This window comes from Scyliorhinus canicula, chromosome 5, assembly GCF_902713615.1.
Source record: "Scyliorhinus canicula chromosome 5, sScyCan1.1, whole genome shotgun sequence".
NCBI lineage: Eukaryota > Metazoa > Chordata > Chondrichthyes > Carcharhiniformes > Scyliorhinidae > Scyliorhinus > Scyliorhinus canicula.
In genome coordinates this window covers 223,577,114-223,603,499 of record NC_052150.1, presented here as the reverse complement: position 1 = coordinate 223,603,499, position 26,386 = coordinate 223,577,114, and the positions used below count along the sequence as shown (strand labels likewise).

Sequence of the window (26,386 nt, the reverse complement as noted above, 5' to 3'; positions counted from 1 at the left end):
GTTGACAAGTAGAATCTGATTGGCTGACATTGCCATGGAGAAAGTAAATGGGATCCATAAGCTCCCAAGCCTCTGGGTAATTCAAAAAAGGCACAAGGCTGGAACATATTCCTTTTGTTTGCAGAGAACGGGTGCCTACGTATGAATGTTTGTCACTTCCAGCAAGCATAAATTCCCATACGAGCCTCCCCGGACATGCGCCGGAATGTGGTGACTAGGCTTTTCAGAGTAACTTCATTGAAGCCTACTCGTGACAATAAGCGATTTTCATTTTCAAATGAGCCACATTACAAGTTCAATAATTATCTTAAATTGGTTCTTAGTGTAGCTATGAGCGCAACTCAGGATTGTTCAGCAAATGTTGCCCAATTGCAGGATCAAATCAAACAGTCAACATTTTGTAAGCGTGGGCTGGTGAGTACGAACAGTACTCTGCTCATCAAGAACAACTGAAAGAACCTGCTGTTTAATTTGCTCACTGAATCACTGGGATGTACCATCTACATCACACCTGCACTGAAATATATATAAGCTTGGCAGAATTTTGCATGTCTCACACTCAAAGTTTGACAGACACAAAGGTGTGCTAGATATCCATCTACGGTGTGGTATATACACGACCAAAGTGTTTTACAACTCATGAAATTAATTTGAAGCTTAGCCACTGTTGTAGTGTAATGAAATGAGCCTAGCCATTTTTGCACAACTTCATTCCCAACAGTAATGAAACAAATGAGCAGATAACTATTTTAGATATTGGTTGAATTTCTGTGAGCCAAAGACAGTGGTAAAGACGTGTCCAGAAGAGAAGTTAATGGCAGCCCGTAGAATGCAAAGGAGTAAAGAAAGAAAGTAGGAAAAAAAATGGTGTAAAATTGTTGAACTGTCTGCTCTCTCTCTCTCTCTCCGCCCTCCCTCCCCCCAATGTTGCGGTATAGGAGGTGCAATAGCTTAGGGGCAGACTGGAAGCAAGACAATTCCTCCACCATGGTGTGACATTGGAACCATAGAACTCCTCTCGTGAAGGAGGAGGCCATTTGGCCAACAAGTCCGCACAGACTGCCTGAAAAAGCAACCTATCCAGGCCCACTCCCACCACAACCCCACCTAATCTGCACATCTAAGGGGCAATTTAGCACGGCCAACCCAATTTACCTGCACATCTTTGGACTGTGGGATGAAACGAGCACCTGGAGGAAACCCACGCAGACACGGGGAGAACGTGCAAACTCCACACAGTGACCCCAGGCCGGAATTGAACCCGGGTCCCTGGTGCTGTGCGGCAGCAGCGCTAACCACTGTCCCACTCACTGGAATATAACTTCATGACATATTCATGAGAGCGGCTTAAAGTACATTCACTGCCAGGTCACCTCTAACCCAGAGTTTTAAACAATATGAAAGAGTGAAGGACACCATGAGGAGCACCCTGCAAACCTCCCTCATAGTGTTGAGGTTAGGTGATAATTCAGTCGTGTAGACTATCCCTTCAATGAATGGAGGTGATGAAGCAACAATGTTCTTCTGCTGTGGACAAAGCTGTGGACAAAGCATCACCCAGACTCAAAACGTTAGCTCCCTTCTCTCCCCACAGATGCTGTCAGACCTGATGAGGTTGTCCAACATTTTCCCTTTTTGTTGCTGGGGGAAGAGAGAACGGAAATTGCAGAGGCACTAACCAGAATTTTGCATTCTTCCTCAGTCCTAGGAGTGGTGTCATCCTTTTGAAAAAAGGATGTAAACATTAGCCCAGCAACCTCAGGGCAGTCATTCCAGCCTCAGTGGTGGGGAAGCTTCTTGAAATGATAACTCAAGAAAAAAAAACAAGTCACTCGGGCAAATTTGAGTTAATTAAGGAAAGCCAACATGGATTTGTTGAGGGAAAATTGTGTTTACCTAACTTGCTTTGATTTTTTTGACAAGGTAACAGAGAGGGTTGATGAGGGTAATGCCGTTGATGTGGCGTACATGGATTTCCAAAAGATATTTGACACAGTGCCGCACAACAGACCAGTGAGATAAGTTACAGCTCAGGAACAAAAGGGATAGTAGCAACATGTATACAAAATTGAGTGAATAACAGGAAACAGAGCGGTTATGGACGATGTTCAGGCTGGAGAAAGGTTCATAGTGGACTCTCACAGAGAACCGTGTGACGATCCTTTGCTCTTTCTGATATATCTCAGTGGTCCAGACATTGGTGTACAGGTTACAATTTCAAAATTTGCTGATGACATGAAACTTGGAATATTGTGAACCACGATACGGATAGAGTAGAATTTCAAAAGTTCATAGACAGATGGAGCAGATCTAGTTCAATGCAAACAAGTGTGAAGTGATTAAATTTGGTAGGAAGAACACAGAGAGACAATATAAAATAAAGTATATCTCCAACAGGGGGTACTGAAGCAGAGGAACCTGCATCATGGAAAGTGACAGGACAGGTTGAGAGAATGGTCAATGGCATCCTGGGCTTTATCAATAGGGGTAGAGTACAAAAGTAGTAAAGTTTTGTTAAACCTGTAAAAAAAACACTGCTTCAGCCTTCACTGCAGCATTGCATTCAGATCTGGGCACCACAGAAAGATGGAAAAGTGTCAGAAAGAGTGCAGAAAAAAAGTCACGAGAATGATTCCAGGAATGAGGGACTTCAGATTGGAGAAGTTGGGACTGTTTTCCTTGGAGAAGAGAAGGTTAAGAGGAGATTAACAGAGGTCTTCCAAATCATGAGGGGTCTGAACAGTCGATAGGGAGAAACTGTTTCCATCGGTGGAAGTGTTGAGAACAAGAGGACACAGATTTAAGATAATTGGCAAAACAAACAATGGAGACATGGGGGGAAAACATCACAGCGAGTGGTTAGGATCTGGAACGCGCTGCCTGAGAATATGGTGGAGGCAGGGTCAATCAAAGCATTCATAAAATAACTGGATCACTGTCTGAAAAGGAAAGATTTTCAGGGCTGTGGGAAAAGGTTTATGTTAAGTAGCACAAAGTGAATTCAAAGGGCCAGCATAGACATGGTGGGAAAAATGGCTTCCTTTTGTTCTGGAACCAGTCGATGATTTTATGATCAAAAGTATATAAAATCGTTATGTAATTCTGACCTGAGACTTTGAACCATGCATTAACACTGTCATATAAACACACAACTGAACCTCTAACATCCAGGTGGGATGATGAGCAGGTGCAGGAATGCTGAATGTGTTTGCCCTTTCTGGTCTTGTATACGATTCAGGCACAGGTTGGCCTCTGAAGAAAGTAATATTCGTATTTGCATATCACTATTATCAATTCCCTGTTTGGAACCATGGATATTGACAGCATCGGATGTCATTCTGCCCATAATATCTCTGCTGGCTCTTTGCGAGAACAATCCAAAACTAATCCCATTGTCACGTTCTCTCCCTGAATCTTCCTCAGCTTCAAACAGTTGTCCAATATTCCTCTAAAAGATGCAACAGTCTTTTTCAATCAAGCAGTTCTTGTGGAAACCCATTCCATGTTCCAACAACTGAGTGCAGATAGCTTTACATTGATGATATACCATCTACATGATGCACTGCAGGAACTCACCAAGGTTCCTTAGGCAGCACCTTCCAAACCCACAATCACGACCATCTAGAAGGACAAGGGCAGCAGATACCTGGGAACCCCACCACCTGGAGGTTCCTCTCCAAGTCACTCACCCTCCTGACTTAGAAATATATCGTTGTTCCTTCACTGTCGCTGGGGCAACATCCTGGAACTCCCTCCCTAACCGCACTATCATTCCCTATACCCCAGAGACTGCAGTAGTTGAAGAAGGCAGCTCACCACCACCTTCTGAAGGGCAACAAGGAATGGCACTAAATGCTGGCCTAACCAGTGATGCCCATATCCCGTAAAGTAATCTTAAATTCTTAATGAAGAGGTCAAATTGATGATCACCCAATTTCAGCATTTATTTATAATCGCAGAATGTTTGGAGAATATTCTCACACACTGAGAGAGTGTTTAGCAAAGCATACGTGACCGTGGGCTTTATAAATAGAGGATTCAGTCCAAAAGCCACAAACTTGCACTGAATCTTTATAACGCTCTGGCCCAGCCACAACTGGGACACTGTTTCCAGCTCTGGTCACCAGACTTTAGGAAGGATGTGGGGATTCCTAAGAGGGTGCTGGGGAGATTTACCAGAATGGTGCTGTTCCCCTTGAAGCAAAGGAGATTGGGAGGAAATTTGATAGAGGCGTACATGGTTATAACAGGTTTAGGTAAGGTAGATAAAGAAAATCTGCAACAATTAACTCATGGTACAAGAACTAGGGGGACTAGGAGACCACATCTGGACTACAGTAAGAAGTCTTACAACACCAGGTTGAACTCCAACAGGTTTATTTGGAATCACTGCTTTCGGAGCGTAGCTCCTTCATCTGGTCACTGACCTAAGGAGCTGCGCTCCAAAAGCTAGTGATTCCAAACAAACCTGTTGGACTTTAACCTGGTGTTGTAAGACTTCTTACTGAGCCCACCCCAGTTCAACGCCGGCGTCTCCACATCACATCTGGAGTAGTGTGTCCAGTTTACAACCACTGTCCCTTAAACACACAACTGAACCTCTCTAATGATGATCAGGAGCAGGGATGCTGAATGTGTTTGTCCTTTCTAACATTGGATGAGATTCAGGCACAGGTTGGCCTGTTAGATATTAATATTTGTATTATCAATTCCCTGTTTATAGGGTGGTCACAGAAATTGGTTTTGTTGGTCGGGGAGTTTCAGGATAAGGACTGAGATGAGGAGAAATTACTTTACTCAAAGGGTTGTAAATCTTTGGATTCTTTTCCTCCAAGAATACGCCAACGTTGAATAAATTTACGGCTAGAATTGAGAGATTGTTGGACTCTCAGAGAATTGAAGGATTTGAGCAGCAGGTGGGAAAGTGGAGTAAAGATCAGCCATGGTCGGATTGAATGGTGGAACAGACTCGAAGGGCCGAGTGGCCTACTCCCTGCTCCCATTTCTTATGGCCTTATGTTCATGGACTAAAACCTTTGTGCAAGGATTGATCAAAACAAATTCTGGTTGACTAACAAAACCATTTGTATTTGTACAGTGACTCTGAGGTCACTATACAAATAATCCCAAGGTTCTTTACAAAAGAATTATCAAACAAAATTTGACAGAGTGCCCCATAAGGAGGTATTAGGGCAGAGAACCATGAGCTTTATCAAAGAGGTCTGTTATAAGGAACGTGTTAAGGACAGGTCATGGAGGGATTTGGAAACAAAGATGATCATTTTAAACTCAAGGTAATGAAATGAAATGAAAATCACTTATTGTCACGAGTAGGCTTCAATGAAGTTACTGTGAAAAGCCCCTAGTCGCCACATTCCGGCGCCTGTCCGGGGAGGCTGGTGCGGGAAGGTGAGCGAGCGCTGGGCTATTGAGTGAACAGCAGTTGGTGCGAGTTGAACACAGAACATAGTACAGTACAGCACAGAACAGGCCCTTCGGCCCTCGATGTTGTGCCGAGCATTGTCCGAAACCAAGATCAAGCTATCCCATTCCCTGCCATTCTGGTGTGCTCCATGTGCCTATCCAATAACCGCTTGAAAGTTCCTAAAGTGTCCGACTCCACTACCACAGCAGGCAGTCCATTCCACACCCTAACCACTCTCTGAGTAAAGAACCTACCTCGGACAGCCCTCATATATCTCCCACCCTGAATCTTATAGTTATGCCCCCTTGTAACAGCTATATCCACCTGAGGAAATAGTCTCGAGTTGGGTGGTGGACAGGGGAGATTTGGATGAGCTTGGAATGTCTGAAGGGTATAAAGCAGGCGGGAGGCTGGGAGGCATTGGAACAGTCAAAGGCATGGATCAGGGTTTCTGCAGCAGATAAGCTGAGGCAAGGAAGGGAGTCAACCTGGTCAGGCCCACATCTGTCAACACCAGCATGATGCCACCACAAAACACATCTGTCAGTATTCTGCACCCTGCTCTGCTCCTGTATCACTTACAACTCATCATCCCCCTTCCCACGGCACCTTGCAATCACAGAAGGTGCAACATCTGTCCCTTTACCTCCTGCCTCCTCACTGTCAATGGCCCGGAACATTCCTTTCAGGTTAAGCAGCACTTACACCTCCTTCAATTTGGTCGACTGTAACCACTGCTCGCAATGCTGTCTCCTCTACATTGGGGAGACAAAATGCAGACTGGGTGGCCACTTTGCCAACACCTTAGATCGACCGCAAGCATGACTCCAACTTTATTACTTGCAGTTGTAACTCAGCATCACACCCACATGACATAGAATCACTAGAGTGCAGAAGGATGCCATTTGGCCCATTGAGTCTGCACCAACCCTCTCAAAGAGTATCCCACCTAGGCCCCCTCCCCCACCCTTTCCCCGTAACCACACCCAACCTTTAGACACTCAGGCGTGATTATCATGGCCAATCCAGCTAACCCACACATCTTTGGACTGTGGGAGGAAACTGGAGCACCCGGGGGAAACCCCGTCGATACGGGGATAAAGTGCAAACCCACATAGATCCAGGCTGGAATTGAACCTGGGTCCCTGGTGCTGTGAGACTGCAGTGCTGACCACTGTGGCACTCTGCCCAAGGATATCCATCCTTGGCCTGCAACAATGCTCCAATGAAGCACAACACAAGCTGGAGGAACAGCATCTCATCTTCCAATTAGACAAATTACAGCCCTCAAGGCTCAACGTGGAGTTGAAGTTCACTGTGACTTAGTAAGGGCTGGTTTAGCTCACTGGGCTAAATCGCTGGCTTTGAAAGCAGACCAAGGCAGGCCAGCAGCACGGTTCGATTCCCGTGCCAGCCTCCTCGGACAGGTGCCGGAATGTGGCGACTAGGGGCTTTTCACAGTAACTTCATTGACGCTTACTCGTGACAATAAGTGATTTTCTTTTACTTTCTTTTCTTTTTCTTTTCTCCTGCATCTTAACCCTTTTTTAAAAAAAAACCCAAAGATTTTTTAGTTCCTATGCAAAAACCCTCCCAGGCCACCTGTCACTTGTTGTTGGGTTTTGCTCCATCTTCGTTACAATCTCGCCCATCTTCCACTAATCACTGTTCCACCCCCTGCCTTACAGTATATAATCCAACACATTCTTCCCTCTCTTTGGTTCTGAAGAAGGGTCTTGCAGACCCGAAACATTAACTCTGTTTTCTCTCAGTACGGATGCTGCCAGGCCGGCTGGGTTTTTCCAACTTTCTCGGTTTATGTTAAGTAATCTTACACTCTGGTTGAAACAAAAGAAAGACTTGCATTTATATCCCCCCTTTCACAAACTCAGGATGTCCCGTGCCATTTCACAACCAATGAATTACTTTTTGAAGTACAGTCAATGTTACAACACAGGATACAAGACACTTGACTCTAAACAGAGAAAATAGAGGCAGGAGGAGGCCATTCAGCCCTTCGAGCCGGCTCCACCATTCATTATGATCATGGCTGATCATCAAGTTCAATACCCTGATCCTGCCTTCCCCCCATATCTCTTCATCCCAAGAGCTGTATCTAATTCCTTCTTAAAATTACACAACATTTTGGCCTCAACTACTTTCTGTGGTAGCGAATCCCACAGATTCAACACTCTCTGGGTGAAGAAATTTCTCCTCACCTCAGTCCAAACAGGTTTACCCTTTACCCTCAAACTATGATCCGAGTTCTGGACTCCCCCACCATCGGGAACATTCTTTCTGAATCTACCTTGTCTAATCCTGTTAGAATTTTGTAAGTTTCCATGAGATCCCCTCTCACTTTCTAAACTCCAATGAATATAATCCTAACCGATTTAGTCTCTCCTCATATGACAGTCCCACCATCCCAGGAATCAGTCTGGTAAACCTTCGCTGCACTCCCCCCATAGCAAGAACATCCTTCCTCAGATAAGGAGACCACAACTGCACACAATACTCCAGGTGTGGCCTCACCAATGGCCGATACAATTACGGTAAAACATCTCTGTTCCTATACTCAAATCCTTTTGCGAGGAAGGTCAACATACCTTTTTGCCTTCTTTACTGTCCTGCTGTACCTGCACGCTTACTTTCAGCGACTGATGCACAACTAGGGGTTTTTCACAGTAACTTCATTTGAAGCCTCCTTGTGACAATAAGCAATTTTCATTCATTTCATTTCAAAGACACCAAGGTCTCGCTGAGTATCCACCTCTCTTAATTCACCCATTCAAATAATAATCTGCCTTCCTATTTTTGCTACCGAAGCAAATAATCTCACATTTATCCACATTATACTGCATCTGCCATGCATGTGCCCACTCACTCAGCCGGTCCAAATCCCGCTAAAGTATTTCTGCATCCTCACAGCTCTCCCTTCCACCCAACTTTGTATCATCTGCAGATTTGGAGAAATACATTTAGTTCCCTCATCCAAATCATTGATATATAATGTGAACAGTTGGGGTCCTAGCACAGATCCCTGCGGTACCCCACTAGTCACTGCCTGCCAATCAGAAAAAGACTCATTTATTCCAACATCCTGTCTGCTACCAGCTTTTTATCCACCTCAAGACACTACCCGTAATCCCATGTACTTTAACTTTACATATTAATCGCTTTGTGAGGCCTTGTTGGAGGCCTTCTTTCTGAAGATATGCAGGTGTAAAGGAAAGGTTACATCGGTAAAATATAGATGCAGTGACTTAATTTTTCTTATATTTTCTAAAGTTAAGCAAAGAAATAAAGTCAATCAATTCTGGGAGAAGTCAGGTCGTCATGGGAGCGGACGGAGGCGGCGTCATACAAAGGCACCAGTTTGGGAGCACTAACAGCCTCTCTGCCGTTCTCGCCAGCCCGGTAGTCCACTAGCCCGTGGTGATGGCGGCCTGAGGATCTGGGGGCAATGGAGGAGGTATAAGAAGGTGGAGGGGTGCGTCAGTCTGGACCCCGATTTGCAACAACCACAGGTTCACAGCCGGGCAGGATAGATGGCGCGTTCCAAAAGTTGGGAGAGAGCAGGGAATTCAACGGATGGAAGATCTATTCATAGACGGGAGTTTTCCCAGTCTGAAGGCGCTTGAGGACAAGTTTAAGCTGCCGCCGGGGAATGGTTTCAGATATTTACAAGGTCCGGGGCTTTCTGAGGAAGCAGATGTTGGCTTTCCCGCTGATCCCGTCACAGGGGTACAGGACAGAGCAGTGTCCGGTACCTGGGTGGGGGAGGGGAAAAGTGTCGGATATCTATCAGGTGGAGGCAGAGGAGAACCCCGTTGGAGGAACTGAAGGGCAAGTAGGAGGAGGAGCTTGTGGGGAGTTGGAGGCGGGTCTGTGGGCGGACGCCCTAAGTAAGGTTAATTCCTCCTCATCATGTGCTTGGCTCGGTCTAATACAGTTTAATGTGGTATACCGGGCACAAATGACGGCGGCGAGGATGAGCAAATTTTTCGGGTAGCAGATGTGCAAGATGTGAGAGAAGCCCAGCAAACCACGTCCATATGTTTTGGCATGCCCGAAGCTTGAGGGAGTCTGGCAGGGGTTTGCCAAGGCAATGTCCAAGGTGCTAGGTAAACAGGTTGGTGCCGAGTCCAGTGATAGCGAAATTTGGGAGTGTCAGAAGACCCGGGAGTTCAGGGAGTGGAAGAGGCTGATGTTTTGGCCTTTTGCCTCCCTGGTAGCCTGGACACAGATCCTTTTATGTGGAAGGACTCAAAGCCCCCGAGTGTGGAGACTTGGGTCAGTGACATGGCTGGGTTTCTCAAGCTGGAGAAAATAAGTTTGCCTTGAGGGGGGTCAATGCTGGGGTTCTCTCGGAGGTGGCAGCCGTTTGTCGACTTTCTCGGGGAAAATTTAAATGTCACAGAAGCAGCCATTGTGAAGGGGGGGGTGGGGAGAGAGGGGGGGTAGGTGCAATATGGTTACGGGATGGACAGAAGGGGTTGGGTGGGAAATGTCTAGTTTACCATGTTGATGTTTATGTTATTATTGTTTGTTTGTTATTGTTATAAAAATTTTGCCAATGCTTCAATAAAAATATTTTTTTTAAATTCTGGTGGAAGTCAAAGAGAAAGAACTAATTTAAGGAGATACTGAAACCTATGGGGATAGCTGTGTTAGATCTCAGCAGACAACAGGAATTACTAGTCACCTCCCAGTATTAACAAAGCCAGATTTGAAAAGCCAGCTGCTGTAAACCTCAAAGGGTACCCCCTAAAGAAATTGAAGATATTTTGTGGCAAAAGATTACAGAAGTTTCATAGATTCTAAAATCTATACGGTGTGGCTGAACAGATATGGGGAAGGTTAGCTCTGAAAGTGGTTCCATTAAGATATTGTGGAACTGTCTTAAAGTATTGGTCCTGTGTGAAGTGATTGTTGTCTTTAAGTGCAATTCTATTTGTTCCTATTTCTTAATAAACATGTACTTTGCTCTCAGTGGTAGGGAACATCATTTCAAACCTCTCCATATACTATACAAATTGCAAAAAAAAAACCCAAACGTGAGATAGCTGTCCTCAAGTTCCCCTTCTGGGATTCGAACAGCTCGCCGTTTACTATCAGCCGTGCTCAACAGTACAGAAAGTCCATTAATAACTGGCTGTGAGGGAGCGCAATCCTGCTAATTCTCAAGTCCTGTCGGTTAACACGATCATGTAGCTTTCATGTCAAAGCATGCTGAAACATAAAGACTCTGTTGTACGTGAGTGTGAAGGAGAACATTTAGATTAATTAGCTTCCTCACCAAAGAGGGAAGCTGGAAAGAGGCACTGACTCTGCCAAGTTCCCAGTGATAGATGAATCACCAGTCGCCAAAAGAAAAATGTGTTGGGTGATAAAGAGATTCAAGGGTCAGATGGGAAATAGAAAATTAAATAGTAATTACATACTGGATCTCATAATGGTAGTACAGGAAAGAAAATAACTTGCATTTATATTGCACACTTCACAACCATTGGTGCTTTACAGCTAATTAAGTACTTTTGAAGGGCAGTCAGATTATGCTGCTAGCTATAGAAATACACAGGATTTACAGTGCAGCCCAACATTTATGTGCCTGTGTTTCTACTCGATTAAGCTTCTGCCAATGCTACTTCATTTAACTAGACTGGCCTATCTTTCTATTACTTTGTCCCTCATGCCTCAAGCAAAAGGCAGACCTAATCATTTAACTTTTACTAAAATAAATATGAGAGGTTTTTTTACCCCCACCTCCAAATATTTCTTAATCTCCTTATTTCCGAAGATTTATTCCAAAGAATGCAAGTTCCCAATGTCAGTGTTTTTTGGGAGAGGGGAGGAAATTGCTTATAGCCGGACAGTTCAACCTGCTCAAGTCTCCTTGAATGGGTTTGAAGCAGGGTCCACAGGAGGGGTCATCCACGCAGACATTGGTGGGGTCAGAAGTAAGTGGGCATGTACCATTTGGGAGCACCCCTCTCCCAGGATCAGGGCTGCAGCAGCTTATACACACGAACAAAGATACTAGCTCGGAGCTGGAATAGGCCACTCGGCCCTTCAAACCAGCTCCGCAATTCAATAAGATCGTTGCTGATCTGATGGTAACCTCCCAGCTGCCCTGATATCCTTTCACCCCCTTATTCATCTTTCACCCCCTTATTCATCAAAAATCTATCTGCCATGAAAATATTCAAAGACTGTGCTTCCACTGTCTTTTAAGGGAGTTCCAGAGACTCAAACCTCAAAGAAATTCACCTCATTTCTGTCTGAAATGGGCGACTCCGAATTTTGTTTTTAGAAAATATTTTATTGAAGCATTTGTAATTTTCACAATTTAACATATTGACATTTCTAAAACAACCGCGCGGGTCGACGTGCAAAATACCCCCTAAAAGAACAATAAACCACATCCCCCACTTCCCCCCCCCCCCCTACCTTTTGCCTTTCCCCCCCCTTACTGCTGACATTCAATTTTGTTAAAGAAATTGTTGAATGGCTGCCAACTCCAGGCGAATCCCTTATTGATCCTCTCAGAGCATAGAACATAGAACAGTACAGCACAGAACAGGCCCTTCGGCCCTCGATGTTGTGCCGAACATTGTCCGAGCAGGCAGTCCATTCCACACTCTAACCACTCTCTGAGTAAAGAACCTACCTCGGACATCCCTCCTATATCTCCCACCCTGAACCTTATAGTCATGCCCCCTTGTAAACAGCTACATCCACCCGAGGAAATAGTTTCTGAACGTCCACTCTATCTATCCCCCTCATCATCTTATAAACCTCTATTAAGTCGCCTCCATCCTCCTCCGCTCCAAAGAGAAAAGCCCTAGCTCCCTCAACCTTTCCTCACAAGACCTACCCTCCAAACCAGGCAGCATCCTGGTAAATCTCCTTTGCACCCTTTCCAATGCTTCCACATCCTTCCTATAGTGAGGTGACCAGAACTGCACACAATACTCCAAATGTGGTCTCACCAGGGTCATGTACAGTTGCAGCATAACCTCGCGGCTCTTAAACTCAAGCCCCCTGGTAATAAACACTAACATACTATAGGCCTTTTTCACGGCTCTATCCACTTGAGTGGCAACCTTCAGTAGGCTTCAAAGAAGTTACTGTGAAAAGCCCCTAGTCGCTACATTCCGGCGCCTGTCCGGGGAGGCTGGTACGGGAATCAAACCGTGCTGCTGGCCTGCCTTGGTCTGCTTTAAAAGCCAACGATTTAGCCGAGTGAGCTAAACCAGCCCCTAAATGAAGTTATTGTGAAAAGCCCCTAGTCGCCACATTCCGGCGCCTGTTCGGGGAGGCTGTTACGGGAATTGAACCATGCAGCTGGCCCTGCTTTCAAAGCCAGTGAATTAGCCCTGTGCTAAACCAGTCCATGAGGAACCTTATCAAACGCCTTACTAAAATTCATGTATACGACATCAACTGCTCTACCTTCATCTACACATTTAGTTACCTCCTCAAAGATTTCAATCAAATTTGTGAGGCAAGATTTACCCTTCACAAACTTGATTTCTCCAGACTGAGAAACCCTACCGTATCGCTGACCCAAACTCCTGACTTCGGGGGCTCCGAGTCCCTCCACGTCAGCAAGATCCGTCTCCGGGCCACCAGGGAGGAGAAGGCCAGGATATCGGTCGCCCTCCCACCCTTTGTCCCTGGATCCTCCGACACCCCAAATATTGCTAATTCTGGGCTCGGAGTTACCCTGCCTTCCAGGACTTCCGACATAACACCTGCAAATCCCTGCCAGAATTCCCTCAGTTTCGGACATGCCCAAAACATATGAACATGGTTGGCCGGGCCACCCCCATACCGTCCACATCTGTCCTCTACCTCGAAGAACCTACTCATCCGGGCTACCGTCATGTGGGCCCTGTGGACTACCTTGAACTGAATCAAGCTAAGTCTAGCACAGGACGAGGATGCATTTACCCTTTTCAAGGCTTTTTCCCACAGTTCAATTTCCAGCTCCCCTCCTAGCTCCTCTTCCCACTTCACCTCTCTGATAGGGACCCCTTCCCACTCTAACAATTCCCTGTATATCTCCGAAACCTTCCCACCTCCAACCCGTTTTTGACAGCACTTTATCCTGTAGTCCCCTCAGGGGGAGGCGAGGAAAGCTTGGGACCTGTCTCCGTACAAAATCCCGCACTTGAAGGTACCGAAACCCGTTACCACCCGACAAATCAAACTCCTCCTCTAATGTCTCCAAGGTCCGTAAACCCTCCTGGATGAATAGATCCCCAAACCTCTCAATCCCTGCCTGCTGCCATACGTTAAAGCCCCCATCCAGCCCCCCTCCCCGGGACAAACCGGTTATTGTCACAGATCGGTGACCACACTGACTCCCCCTGCAGTCTCATATGCTGCCTCCACACCCTTACGGCTGCCACCACCACCAGACTTGTGGAGTACCGAGCCGGCGAGAATAGCAGGTTAGGTGGGGGTGACTGGAGGTGTGGGCTTAAGTGGGGTGCTCTTTCCAAGGGCCGTTGTAGACTCTATGGGCTGAATGGCCTCCGTCTGCACTGTAAATTCTATGATTCGGTAAATCTAAATGGTTCTATTTTGTTTACAATGCCCCAGGATTTATTTTAATACTTAATGTAAGAATTTCTATTTACATTTCACAGCTCCTGGGATTGATACTGACATTTACCTGGCCTTGGATATCTTTAATCAATATTTAGTTGGTTTCTGAGATATTCTATCAATAATATTTACTTGGTCTTTGACCTTTTCATGTTAATATTTGCCAGGTTCCAAGTATTTACAACAATATTTGACATTTTCATCAATATTTATTTGGTTTCTGTACATTTTAATATTTCTTTGTTTACAAGCATTTGTATCAATCTTTCCCAGGTTCTGCGATTAATGATAACTAGGTGGCCCCAAAAGGTTTATTTACATATTTACCCAAGTTTTATCACAGAAAAATACGTGGCTATTTGTCAAGTCCCCAGTCGTGTAATGAACGTTCTGTATTTTAACTGGGCTCTAGGATTCTATTAAATATCTACCTTGTGTTATGGGCCAGGGTTAGAGAACCCCAAAGTGTATCATGGAGTTCACCTGAAACTTTTACTAGATTGTGGTATGGGGAGCACATGGCCCACTCTACAGGTGTGGTGCAGCTGAAATGGAAAAGTAATTTTTAAAGCAAAACAATGTTCATTCTATGAACTCAAGTTAACCTTTTTAAAACATACAGTGAACATCTTAGCAACCATTAATTCAAATACAGCCCCTAAAGACTACAACACTAAGTAAACCTTTAAGCTTTCCTTTTTAACATCCATACAACTTAAAACCAAACCTTTATCAGAAGCACATCAGGTTACAGTCACAACTGAAAACATTTATAATTCTGAATTCACCAATTATCAAGAGATAGTCTTTTGATGGCAGAGAGAACAGCAGTACACCTGCTTGGTCTGGCTTCAGCTCCAACACTGAAAACGAAACTAAAACACACCCTGCAACAGCCTAAAACGAAAGTAAAAAGCTGACAGACAGTCCAGCGCCACCCACTACCTGACATCACTGCAGTAGTCAACACCCATTTCTTAAAGGTACTCTCACATGACACTTGTTTGGGGTTTTTATATTGACACTTCCCTAGTCTCAAAGTGTTTATATTGATGTTTGTCCTGGCATTCCAGTGGTGGTCACGGTCTGATCGGTTGCGCAGGAGGTGGCTCCTGCCTGGAGGTGTCCATTGGTCCTTTTTACCCGATTGCTGGGGGATTTTGCTGAGGAGAGATGAGGGGGATTGTTTCTCCCCCAGACTGGAATGGCTACAGGGTATCAAACCTGGTTAAAGTGAGTGAGAGTCTGGCCCAGGGGTTGGAGGGGTCTCGTGGAGTAGCACAGGTTGGAAGATGGCAGAGGGGGAAGGGTCGGCGCCTATGGTTAAACTGTCGATGGAGCAACTGATGAGTTTTATTCAGGAGGAATTTCAGCAGCAACGAAAGGGGATGCAGGTCGCGTGCGATTGAGGGGTAGTACCACCTCTTCACGGGACCTTGGATTGGGTTGGGAAGCGCAAGGAGCGACGGATCATAGATTTACAGTCCAGAAGGAGGCCATTCGTCAATCGCGTCTGCACCGGCCCTTGGAAAGGGCACCCTAATTAAGCTCACACTTCCACCCAATCCCATAATACAGTATCCCCACCTAACCTTTTTTGGACACTAAGGACAATTCAGAATGTCCAATTCACCTCACAGCAAGTCTTTGGGGCTTGTGGGCGGGGGGGGGGGGGGGGAGGCTGGCGCTTCCAAACCCGTTACATGTTACATTATTATTGGGCACCGAATGCCGAGAAGGTGAGACACTGGTTTGTAGGGGTGGGGAAGCCTGGCTACTGCCCCGTTGCCGTTTTCCCAGGGGACGTAGACGAGCAGCAAAGTAGTGGAGTCTTCAGTTAGGATTTGGAATCAGCTAAATTAGGGCATGTATTTTTTTTGAACATACAGTGCAGAAGGAGGCCATTCGGCCCATCGAGTCTGCACCGACCCACTTAAGCCCTCACTTCCACCTATCCCCGTAACCCCATAACTCAATAACCCAATAACTCCTTACCTTTTTTGGTCAATAAGGGCAATTTATAATGGCCAATCAAGCTAACGTGTACGTCTTTGGGCTGTGGGAGGAAACCGGAGCACCCTGAGGAAACCCACGCAGACACGGAGAGAACGTGCGGGACTCCGCACAGACAGTGACCCAAGCCGGGAATCGAACCTGGGACCCTGGAGCTGTGAAGCCACGGTGCGAACCACTGTGCTACCGTGCTGCCCACATAATGTGGGAAAAATTGAATAAACTGTGCACTCTGTTTATTTTGTGCTGTGATGATGGCTTTGAGTGTGTTTGGAATCAAATATATTTTTTAAATTGTTAATTCAGTCTCTGACATCTCTGTGCATATTTCACAAGTATCGATAGTTAACTCTCCAGGTACAGCCTATTCCTCTCAATTCACAGTTGTTTCATTCCGGTTATTGGATCGTGACTTTGCTGACACAAGATGTTTAGTTCCAATTATTGGGGAATTTATTTTTAAATGCAGGAAAAAAAGATTTGAATCAATACTAAACATGATTATACTTTCATACTGGCTGCATTTGTTTCCTGATGGAAATTTTGGTAAAATTTACTATCTTTCAGGTTGTTACAGATTTCTCCGATGCTCTGGTCCAGAACACTAATATCTACCCCCACTCTCTGGATCTTCACCTTGTTATCTACCCGCTCTCTCCGGATCTTCATCTCGTTATCTAACCTCACTCTCTGGATCTTCATCTTGTTATCCACCCTCATACTCAGGTCTTCGTCTCATTATCTACCCTCACCCTCCGGGTCTTCATCTCGTTATCTACCCTCACTCTCCGGTCTTCATCCCGTTATCTACCCCTCACTCTCCGGGTCTTCATCTCGTTATCTACCCTCACTCTCTGGGCCTTCATCTCGTTTCTACCCTCATACTCCGGGTCTTCATCCTGTTATCTACCCTCACTCTCTGGGCCTTCATCTCGTTATCTACCCTCATACTCCGGTCTTCATCCTGTTAGTCTACCCTCACTCTCTGGGCCTTCATCTCGTTATCTACCCTCACTCTCCGAGTCTTCATCTCGTATCTACCCTCACTCTCCGAGTCTTCATCTCGTTATCTAACCCTCACTCTCAGAGTCTTCATCTCGTTATCTACCCTCACTCTCCGAGTTTTCATCTCGTTATCTACCCTCACTCTCCGGGTCTTCATCTCGTTATCTACCCTCATACTCAGGGTCTTCATCCCGTTATCTACCCTCACTCTCCGAGTCTTCATCTCGTTATCTACCCTCACTCTCCGAGTTTTCATCTCGTTATCTACCCACTCTCTCCGGGTCTTCATCAAGGAATCTACCCGCTCTCTCCGGGTCTTCACCTCGGTATCTATCCGCTCGCTCAGGGTCTTCATCTCATTAACTAACCACCCTATCCCCAGGGTTTATATGGATATTTACGCAATCCCCGGTGTTTATATGGATATTTGCCCCGATCGCCAGGTGTTTATATGGGTATTTACCCTATCCTGGGCGATTATATGGATATTTACCCATCTCTCGGGTGTTTATATGGATATTTACCCCTCTCCCGGGTGTTTATATGGATATTTACCCAAACCGCGGGTGTTTATATGGATATTTACCCCTATCCCTGGTGTTTATATGGATATTTACCCCTATCCCAGGTGCTTCTATGGATATTTATACTTATCCCGGGTGTTTATATGGATATTTACTTCTATCCCGGGTGTTTATATGGATATTTACCCCTATCCCCGGGTGTTTCTATGGATATTTACCCCTATCCCCGGTGTTTATAGGGATATTTACCCCAATCGCGGGTGTTTATATGGTATTTACCCATTCTCCAGATGTTTATATGGATATTTACCCCTATCTCAGGTGTTTATATGGATATTACCCCTCTCCCGGTGGTTTATATGGATATTTACCCCTCTCCCGGTGTCTTTTATGGATATTGATCCCTATCCCGGGTGTTTATATGGATATTCACTCCCATTCTGGGTGTTTATATGAATGTTTACCCCTATCCCGGTGTTTATATGGATATGTACCCCTATCCCGGGTGTTTATAGGATATTTACCCTATCCCGGTGGTTTATATGGATATTTACCCATCTCCCAGATGTTTATTATGGGTATTTACCCCTATCTCTGGTGTTATATGGATATTTACCCCTCTCCCGGGTGGTTATATGGAGATTTACCCCATCCCAGCGGTTTTGATGGATATTTACCCCGATCCCCAGTGTGTCTATGGATATTTACCCCTCTCTCAGTGTTTATATGGATATTTACCTTCTCCCAGGTGTTTACATGGATATTTACCCCGCTCCCGGGTGTGTATATGGATATTTACCCTCTCCCGAGTGTTTATATGGATATTTACCCCAATCCCCGGTGTTTGATATGGATATTACCTCTCCCGGGTGTGTTATATGGATATTTACCCCTCTCCCGGGTGTTTATATGGATATTTACCCAATCCCCGGTGTTTATATGGATATTATACCTCTCCCGGGTGTTTATATGGATATTTACCCCTCTACCGGGTGTTTATATGGATATTTACCCCATCACCCGGTGTTTTATGGATATTTACCCCTCTCCCGGTGTTTATATGGATATTTACCCCCTCTCCCCGGTGGTTATATGATATTTACCCCTATCCCAGGTGTTTATATGGATATTTACCCCTATCCCGGTGTTTATATGGATATTTTACCATCTCCCGTGTCTATATGGATATTACCCCTATCACCGGGTGTTTATATGGATATTTACCCATATCCGGGTGTTTATATGGATATTTACCCATCTCCCAGGTGTCTATATGGGATATTTACCCCTATCCGGGTGTTTATATGGATATTTACCCCTATCCCGGTGTTTATATGGATATTCAACCCCTATCCCGGTATTTATATCGACATTTACCCCCTCTCCCGGGTGTTTATATGGATAAAGTACCCCCTCTCCCCGGTGTTTATATGGATATTTACCCCTCTCCCCGGTGCTTATATGGATATTTACCCCTATCCCGGGTGTTTATATGGATATTTACCCCTATCCCGGGTGTTTATATGGATATTTACCCCATATCCCGGGTGTATTATATGGATAAATTACCCCCTCTCCCGGGTGTTTTATATGGATATTTACCCCATACCCCGGTGTTTATATGAATTTACCCCTCTCCCGGGTGTTTATATGGATATTACCCCCATATCCCGGGTGTTTATGTGGATAGTTACCCCTATCCAGGGTGTTTATATGGATATGTACCCCATACCCCGGGTGTTTATATGGATATTTACCCCATATCCGGGGGTTTATTTGGATATTTACCCCATATCCCGGGTGTTTTATATGGATAAATTACCCCTCTCCCGGGGTGTTTACCTGGCCCTGATGATCGATGTAGTAGAAATATTCCCGGATCCGGGCCTCCGGACTACGTGGGCCCCTTGGCGGTAAGTCAGGCAGCGGGAGGCGGTGAGGAGGAAGCGGCGTCCGGCGCTCAGGAAAGTCCGGTCCATCTCGTCAGCCCTGGCCGCAGCAGCCAACCCTTCACCTTTTCACCCTTCACACCTTCACCTTCCGCCGTTACCAAGGGCTCCGCGTTGCTGGGGAAGCCAAGGCGCGGAAGTCGGTCCTGCCACCGAAATGTCCCCAGGTAGAACTCCGGGGCCCCCCATTTGGTTCCGCCAAACAATCCCAGCCAAGCTGCAGATTCTGACCAGTCCAGGAAGAGGCGCACTCTGTCCCTCACTGGTGATTCACCTTTCATCATGTCTTAGTTCAGGTTAAAAAAAGACATTAAAGATGCAATTTCCTTCATGTTAATAAAATAAGAGATATATTTATTGTAAAAGAACAAAAACACAAATAAGATACATTTACCCATTGTCAGAGGAGCCCTCAGGTAAAATTCAAAACAATTAACATGAAGGAAAATGACAAGAAGGATAACAAAGTGTTGCGAAAGCTCAACAGGCCTGAGAGAGAGGCAGAGTCAGTGCTGGGATTTACCAGTCCTACCGAAAGATCGGTGGACTTTTTGCTGCCTCTCCAAACGTTCCGCTCCCCGCCAGCATCGGAGATCCTGGCCAACGTTTCACTCTGTGGTACACACCACTGGTAACAACTCTACATGTATTAAACGGTACTGCCACTGTATTACAGGTACCACAGTAAATCCCAGCCTGCTGGCTCTCCCAGCAGGTGACGTATCAAAGTGTACGCTCTCCTGCGCTGCTTCCCATTCTGGCTCCAGCTGCAGGAGGCACAACATCTTGTGCAATAAAGCCTCGATTGTTTCACCATTCTCGCCTCGTCCTAATTGAGGGTACATCAATTTATTGCACAAGATTTTTAGAGATGAACGTCATAATCGAGCCTGATCGCCTGGAGCTGAACCCTCACGCAGCCGCCGCCGCCGCCACCTTCGAGCACTGGCTAGCCTGCTTCGAAGGCTACCTCAGAGCAGCCACTGAAGAACCCTCGGACCCACAGAAGCTCCAGGTCCTCTACTCACGGGTGAGCCCTCAAGTTTTCTCCTCATCCGGGACGCGCCCACCTACACAGAAGCAATGGCGCTTCTGAAGGGACAGTATATCAAGTCTGTGAATCAAGGTGTATGCCAGGCACCTCCTGGCCATGTGACAGCAACTCCCGGGGGAGTCTCAGGATGATTTTTTGTGGGCTCGACGGATACTCAGTAGGAACTGTACTACCCAAGGCAGTTCTCGGCAGGCCCAGCACACCGAACTACTAATGCAGAGGCGCTAGAGTCAGGCAGGCATTTAAGCTAACGTACGTTTCGCCAGGGCTATTGGAAGGGGGTAAGCTCGATCTTGCAGAAACACTGTGGCAGCGTGCTAAATCCCTAGAAGTGGCCTCCCGCACCTGGACTCGCGCAACACCATCGTGGGCCCCACACGGCGGTCGACTCGGAGTACACCGCAAGCCTGCGCCGCGCGGCAGCCGACCAACTCCGAAGGGCCCAAATGTTATTTGGTGGCCAGAGCAAACATCCCAGGCAGCGCTGCCCGGCACGGAGCGCGACCTGCAACGGGTGTGGGAAGAAGGGCCACTTTGTCTCCGTTTGCCAGGCCCGGTCAGTCACCGCTGTTTCCAGGCCCAGCATTACTGCACCCCCCACGTATGATCCAGGGTCGCCGCCATCTTCACATCACAAAGCCACTTGCGCCCCAATGGTTGCCGCCACTCTTTGGCGCCATCTTGGACCACGCCTCAGGACCTCTACTCGCCTGGCCGTTCGCGGACCACCGATACCTCCGCCATCGCTGATCAGCCCGGGACCTCCCAACATCTTCTGCAGCTCGCCTCCATCACCCTTGATCAGTCTCGGCCCCGGAACCTCGCAACCGCTACGATGACGGTAAAGATCAACGGGCACAAGACGACCTGCCTCTTTGACTCCGGGAGCACAGAGAGTTTCATCCACCCTGCTATGGTAAGGCGCTGCTCCCTCCCAGTACTCCCCGTCACCCAAAAATCTCGTGCGCAGTACCCCCAGATTTGCACGGAATGGGATCCGGGGGTACTGTGTCGCGACCCTCACCGTTCAGGGCGTAGAGTACAGCAACTTCAGGCTCTATGTCCTCCCTCATCTCTGCGCTGCCCTGTTACTAGGTCTCGATTTTCAATGCCACCTCCAAAGCCTTACGCTGAAATTCGGCGGACCGCTGCCCCCCCTCACCGTCTGCGGCCCTCACAAACCCTTAAGGGCTTTCACTGTTTACAAACCTCACCCCGGACTGTAAGCCCGTCGCCACGAGAAGCAGGCGGGTACAGTGCGCAGGACAAGACCTTTATCAAGTCGGAGGTCCAACGGCTTCTGCGGGAGGGGATCATTGAGGCCAGTAACAGCCCCTTGAGAGCTCAAGTGGTGGTAGTGAAGACTGGGGAGAAGCACAGGATGGTCATTGACTACAGTCAGACCATCAACCGGTACACGCAGCCCGACGCCTACCCCCTCCCACGCATATCTGACATGGTCAATCAGATTGCGCAGTATCGAGTCTTCTCCACAGTTGACTTGAAGTCTGCCTACCACCAGCTCCCCACCGCCCGGAGGACCGCCAATACACTGCGTTCGAAGCAGACGGCCGCCTCTATCACTTCCTTAGAGTTCCCTTCGGCGTCACCAATGGGGTCTCGGTCTTCCAGCGAGTGATGGACCGAATGGTTGACCAGTATGGGCTGCGGGCCACCTTCCCGTACCGAGATAGCGTCACCATCTGCGGCCACGATCAGCAGGACCACGGCGCAAACCTCCAAAAATTCCTTCATACCGCCAAACTCCTTAACCTCACCTACAATAAGGAGAAATGCGTCTTCCGCACCAACCATCCTTGGCTACGTAGTGGAAAATGGAGTCCTGGGGCCCGACCATGACCGCATGCGCCCCCTCCTGGTATTCCCCCTCCCCTACTGCCCCAAAGCCCTGAAACGATGCCTGGGGTTTTTTCATATTACGCCCTAATTATGCGGACAAGGCCCGCCCACTCATCAAGTCCACAGTTTTTCCCCTAACGTCTCTGGCCGCCATCCTTATTCAGGTGGGCAGACCCGTGGCTTTCTTCTCCCGCACCCTCCATGCCTCCGAAATTCGGCACTCCTCTGTCGAAAAGGAGGCCCAAGCCATTGTGGAAGTTGTTCGGACATTGGCGGCATTACCTGGCCGGCAGGAGATTCACTCTCCTCACTGGCCATGGTCGGTTGCCTTCATGTTTAACAATACGCAGCGGGGCAAGATCAAAAATGACAAGATCTTGAGGTGGAGGATCGAGCTCTCCACCTATAACTATGAGATCTTGTATCACCTGGGGAAGCTCAATGAGCCCTCAGATGCCCTATCCCGCGGTACATGTGCAAGCGCACAAGTGGACCGACTCCAGGCTCTCCACAATGACCTCTGCCACCCGGGGGTCACCCAGTTCTTCCATTTTATCAAGGCCCGCAAGCTGCCCTACTCCATCGAGGAGGTCAGGATCGTGACCAGTAAATGCCAAGTCTGCGCGGAGTGCAAGCCGCACTTCTACCGGACAGATAGCGCGCACCTGGTAAAGGCCTCCCGTCCCTTTGAGCGCCTCAACATGGACTTCAAAGATCCCCTCCCCTCCACTGACCGCAACGTACACTTCCTCAATGTAATTGATGAGTACTCCCGTTTCCCTTTCGCTATCCCATGCCCCTACATGACTTCTGCCACGGTCATCAAGGCCTTGCACAGCATCTTCACCCTGTTCGGTTTCACAAAACCAGGCTGTCCATCGCGAATAAGTCCATTTGTTTCCAAATGTCAGTAAATCCTGTCTCTAAGAATCTTTTCCAATAATTCCCTACCCCTGACGTAAGGTTCACCGGCCTATAATTTCCTGGATTATTCCTGCTGCCCTTCTTAAACTATGGAACAACATTGGCTACTCTCAGGGCAGCACGGTGGTGCAGTGGGTTAGCCCTGCTGCCTTATGGCGCCGAGGTCCCAGGTTCGATCCCGCCTCTGGGTCACTGTCCGTGTGGAGTTTGCACATTCTCCCCGTGTTTGCGTGGGTCTCACCCCCACAACCCAAAGATGTGCAGGATAGGTGGATTGGCCGCGCTAAATTGCCCCTTAATTGGAAAAATGAATTGGGTACTCAAAAAATTTTTTAAAATCATTGGCTACTCTCCAGTCCTCTGAAACTTCACCTGTAGCCAGTGAGGATACAAAGATTACTGTCAAGGCCCCAGCAATTTATTCCATTGCCTCCCTCAGTATTCTGGAGTAGATCCCATCAGGCCCTGGGGATTTATCTACTTTAATGCTTTTTAAGATGCCCAACACCTCCTCTTTGTTCATATCAACATGGCTCAGAATATCTACACACTCTACCCGTTACTCCTCATCCACCAAGTCCTTCTCTTTGGTGAATACTGAGGCAAAGTATTCATTTAGTATCTCTCCCATTTCCTCTGGTTCCATACACAGATTCCCTCCCATATCTTGAATGGACCCACCCTTTCTCTGGCTGCCCTCTTGCTCTTTACAATGTATAAACACCTGAGGATTTTCCTTAATCCTGTTTGCCAAGGACATTTCATGACCCCTTTTAGCCTTCCTAACTCCTTCCTTAATTTCCTTCTACTTTCTTTATATTCTTCAAGGGCTTCACCTGTCCTAAGCCTTACAAATGCTTCCTTTTCCACTTTTTGACAAGGTTCATAATATTTCTCATTATCCAGGGTTCCCTATACTTGCCAACCTTACCTTTGTCCTCACAGGTACATGCCGGTCCTGAATTCTAATCAACATTGAAAGCCTTCCACATGCCGGATGTTGATTTTCCCTCGAACAGCTTCGCCCAGTCACACTCATCTCCAGACTCCTGACTAATGCTGTTATAATTAGCCCTTCCCCCAGTCTAACCACCTTCACCTTGAGGGCCATTCTTGGTCCATTAGAACGTAGAACATTGAACATTACAGGCGCAGGACAGGACCCTTCGATGTTGCGCCGACCTGTGAAAACCACTCCTAAAGCCCATCTACACTATTCGGCTTATCGTCCATATGCCTATCCAATGGACCCAGTTTGAATGCCCTTAGTGTGGCGAGTCCACTACTGTCTGCAGGCAGGGCATTCCCCGCCCTTACTACTCTCTGAGTAAAGAACCTATCCTCTACATCTGTCCTATATCTATCTCCCTCATTTAAAAGCTATGTCCCCTCGTGTTAGCCTCACATCCGAAGGAAAAAGGCTCTCACTGTCCATCCTATCTAGTCCTCTGATCATCGTGTATGCCTCAATTAAGTCACCTCTTAACCTTCTCTCTAAAGAAAACAGCCTCACGTCCCTCAGCCTTTCCTCATAAGATCTTCCCTCCATACCAGGCAACATCCTGGTAAATCTCTTCTGCACCCTTTCCAATGCTTCCACATCCTTCCTATAATGCGGCGACCAGAACTGCACGCAATACTCCAAATGCGGCCGCACCAGAGTTTTGTACAGCTGCAACATGACCTCATGGTTCCAAAACTCAATCCTTCTACCAATAAAAGTTAACACACCATACGCCTTCTTAACAACCCTCTCAACCTGGGTGGCAACTTTCAGGGATCTATGCACATGGACACCGAGATCTCTCTGCTCACCCACACTACCAAGAATCTTCCCATTAGCCCAGTACTCTGTCTTCCTGTTATTCCTTCCAAAATGAATCACCTCACACTTTTCTGCACTAAACTCCATTTGCCACCTCTCACCCCAGCGCTGCAGCTTATCAATGTCCCTCTGTAACTTGTAACATCCTTCCACACTGTCCACAACGCCACCGACTTTAGTGTCATCTGCAAATATACTCACCCATGCTTCTACGCCCTCCTCCAGGTCATTTATAAAAATGACAAACAGCAGTGGCCCCAAAACAGATCCTTGTGGTACACCACTAATAATCCTTATCCATATGCAGCTTAAAACTTACAGAATTATGATCACTGTTCCCGAAAGGATTGCCCACTGAAACTTCGAACACCTGGCTGGTCTCATTCGCCAGCACCAGGTCTAATATGACCCCTTCCCAAGGTGGGCTATTTACATATTGTTTCAAGACGCTCCTTACAAATTCTGCTCCATCCATGCCTCCAGCAGCAAGTGTGTCCCAGTCAATATAGGGAAAGTTAAAATCACCCACCACGCCAACCCTGTTGTTTATGCAGTAACAGTAACAGAAGAGGTGCACCTGCGAAAAGGACATAGCGATCTTTGCAGGTATATGTTGAGTCTCTCTCTCTCTCTTTCTGACTTTGGAAGTCAGCCCAGTTATCAAAAGGATCGCAGTTGGAAAAAGAACTAGAATATCTCTACCAACCACAGGCAGCACGGTGGCGCAGTGGTTAGCATTGCTGCCTCATGGCGACGAGGTCCCAGGTTTGAATCTCGGCTCTGGGTCACTGTCCGTGTGGAGTTTGCACATTCTCCACGTGTTTGTGTGGGTTTCACCCCCACAACCCAAAGATGTGCAGGGTAGGTGGATTGGCCACGCTAAATTGCCCCTTAATTGGAAAAAATTAATTGGGTAATCTAAATTTAAAAAAAATCTCTACCAACCACAGAAGACTGGAATTGAAGAACCAACTATTCATCTGCAGAAGTCAACGTGACTTGAATCAATTCTTAAAGGCCGCACATATCATCATTTACTCCTCGCGAGGTCAGGGACTGTTCCGTATAATCTTTTATTTACATTTACTTATTATGGACTTAATTATACTTCTAATCTCTCTGAACGTGTTTTACTATTTTTTTCTTCACCTTTTCAACAACACTCAAGAAGCTCGGCACCGTCCAGGACAA

The 26,386-nt window shown here is 46.8% G+C and overlaps 1 protein-coding gene across 1 annotated transcript in view; it reads right to left on the bottom strand.

The window, feature by feature from the left end:
• Nucleotides 1-19,816, bottom strand: part of c5h8orf82 (chromosome 5 C8orf82 homolog) — a 33,307-nt gene extending 13,491 nt beyond the window's left edge. Inside the window, exons 1-2 of the mRNA XM_038796468.1 lie at nucleotides 19,621-19,816; nucleotides 19,426-19,568 (exon numbers count right to left, since the gene is read on the bottom strand). Coding sequence (XP_038652396.1) covers nucleotides 19,426-19,568; nucleotides 19,621-19,816 — 339 coding nt within the window. The remainder of the gene's footprint in view (nucleotides 1-19,425; nucleotides 19,569-19,620) is intronic.
• Nucleotides 19,817-26,386: the final 6,570 nt, after the last annotated feature.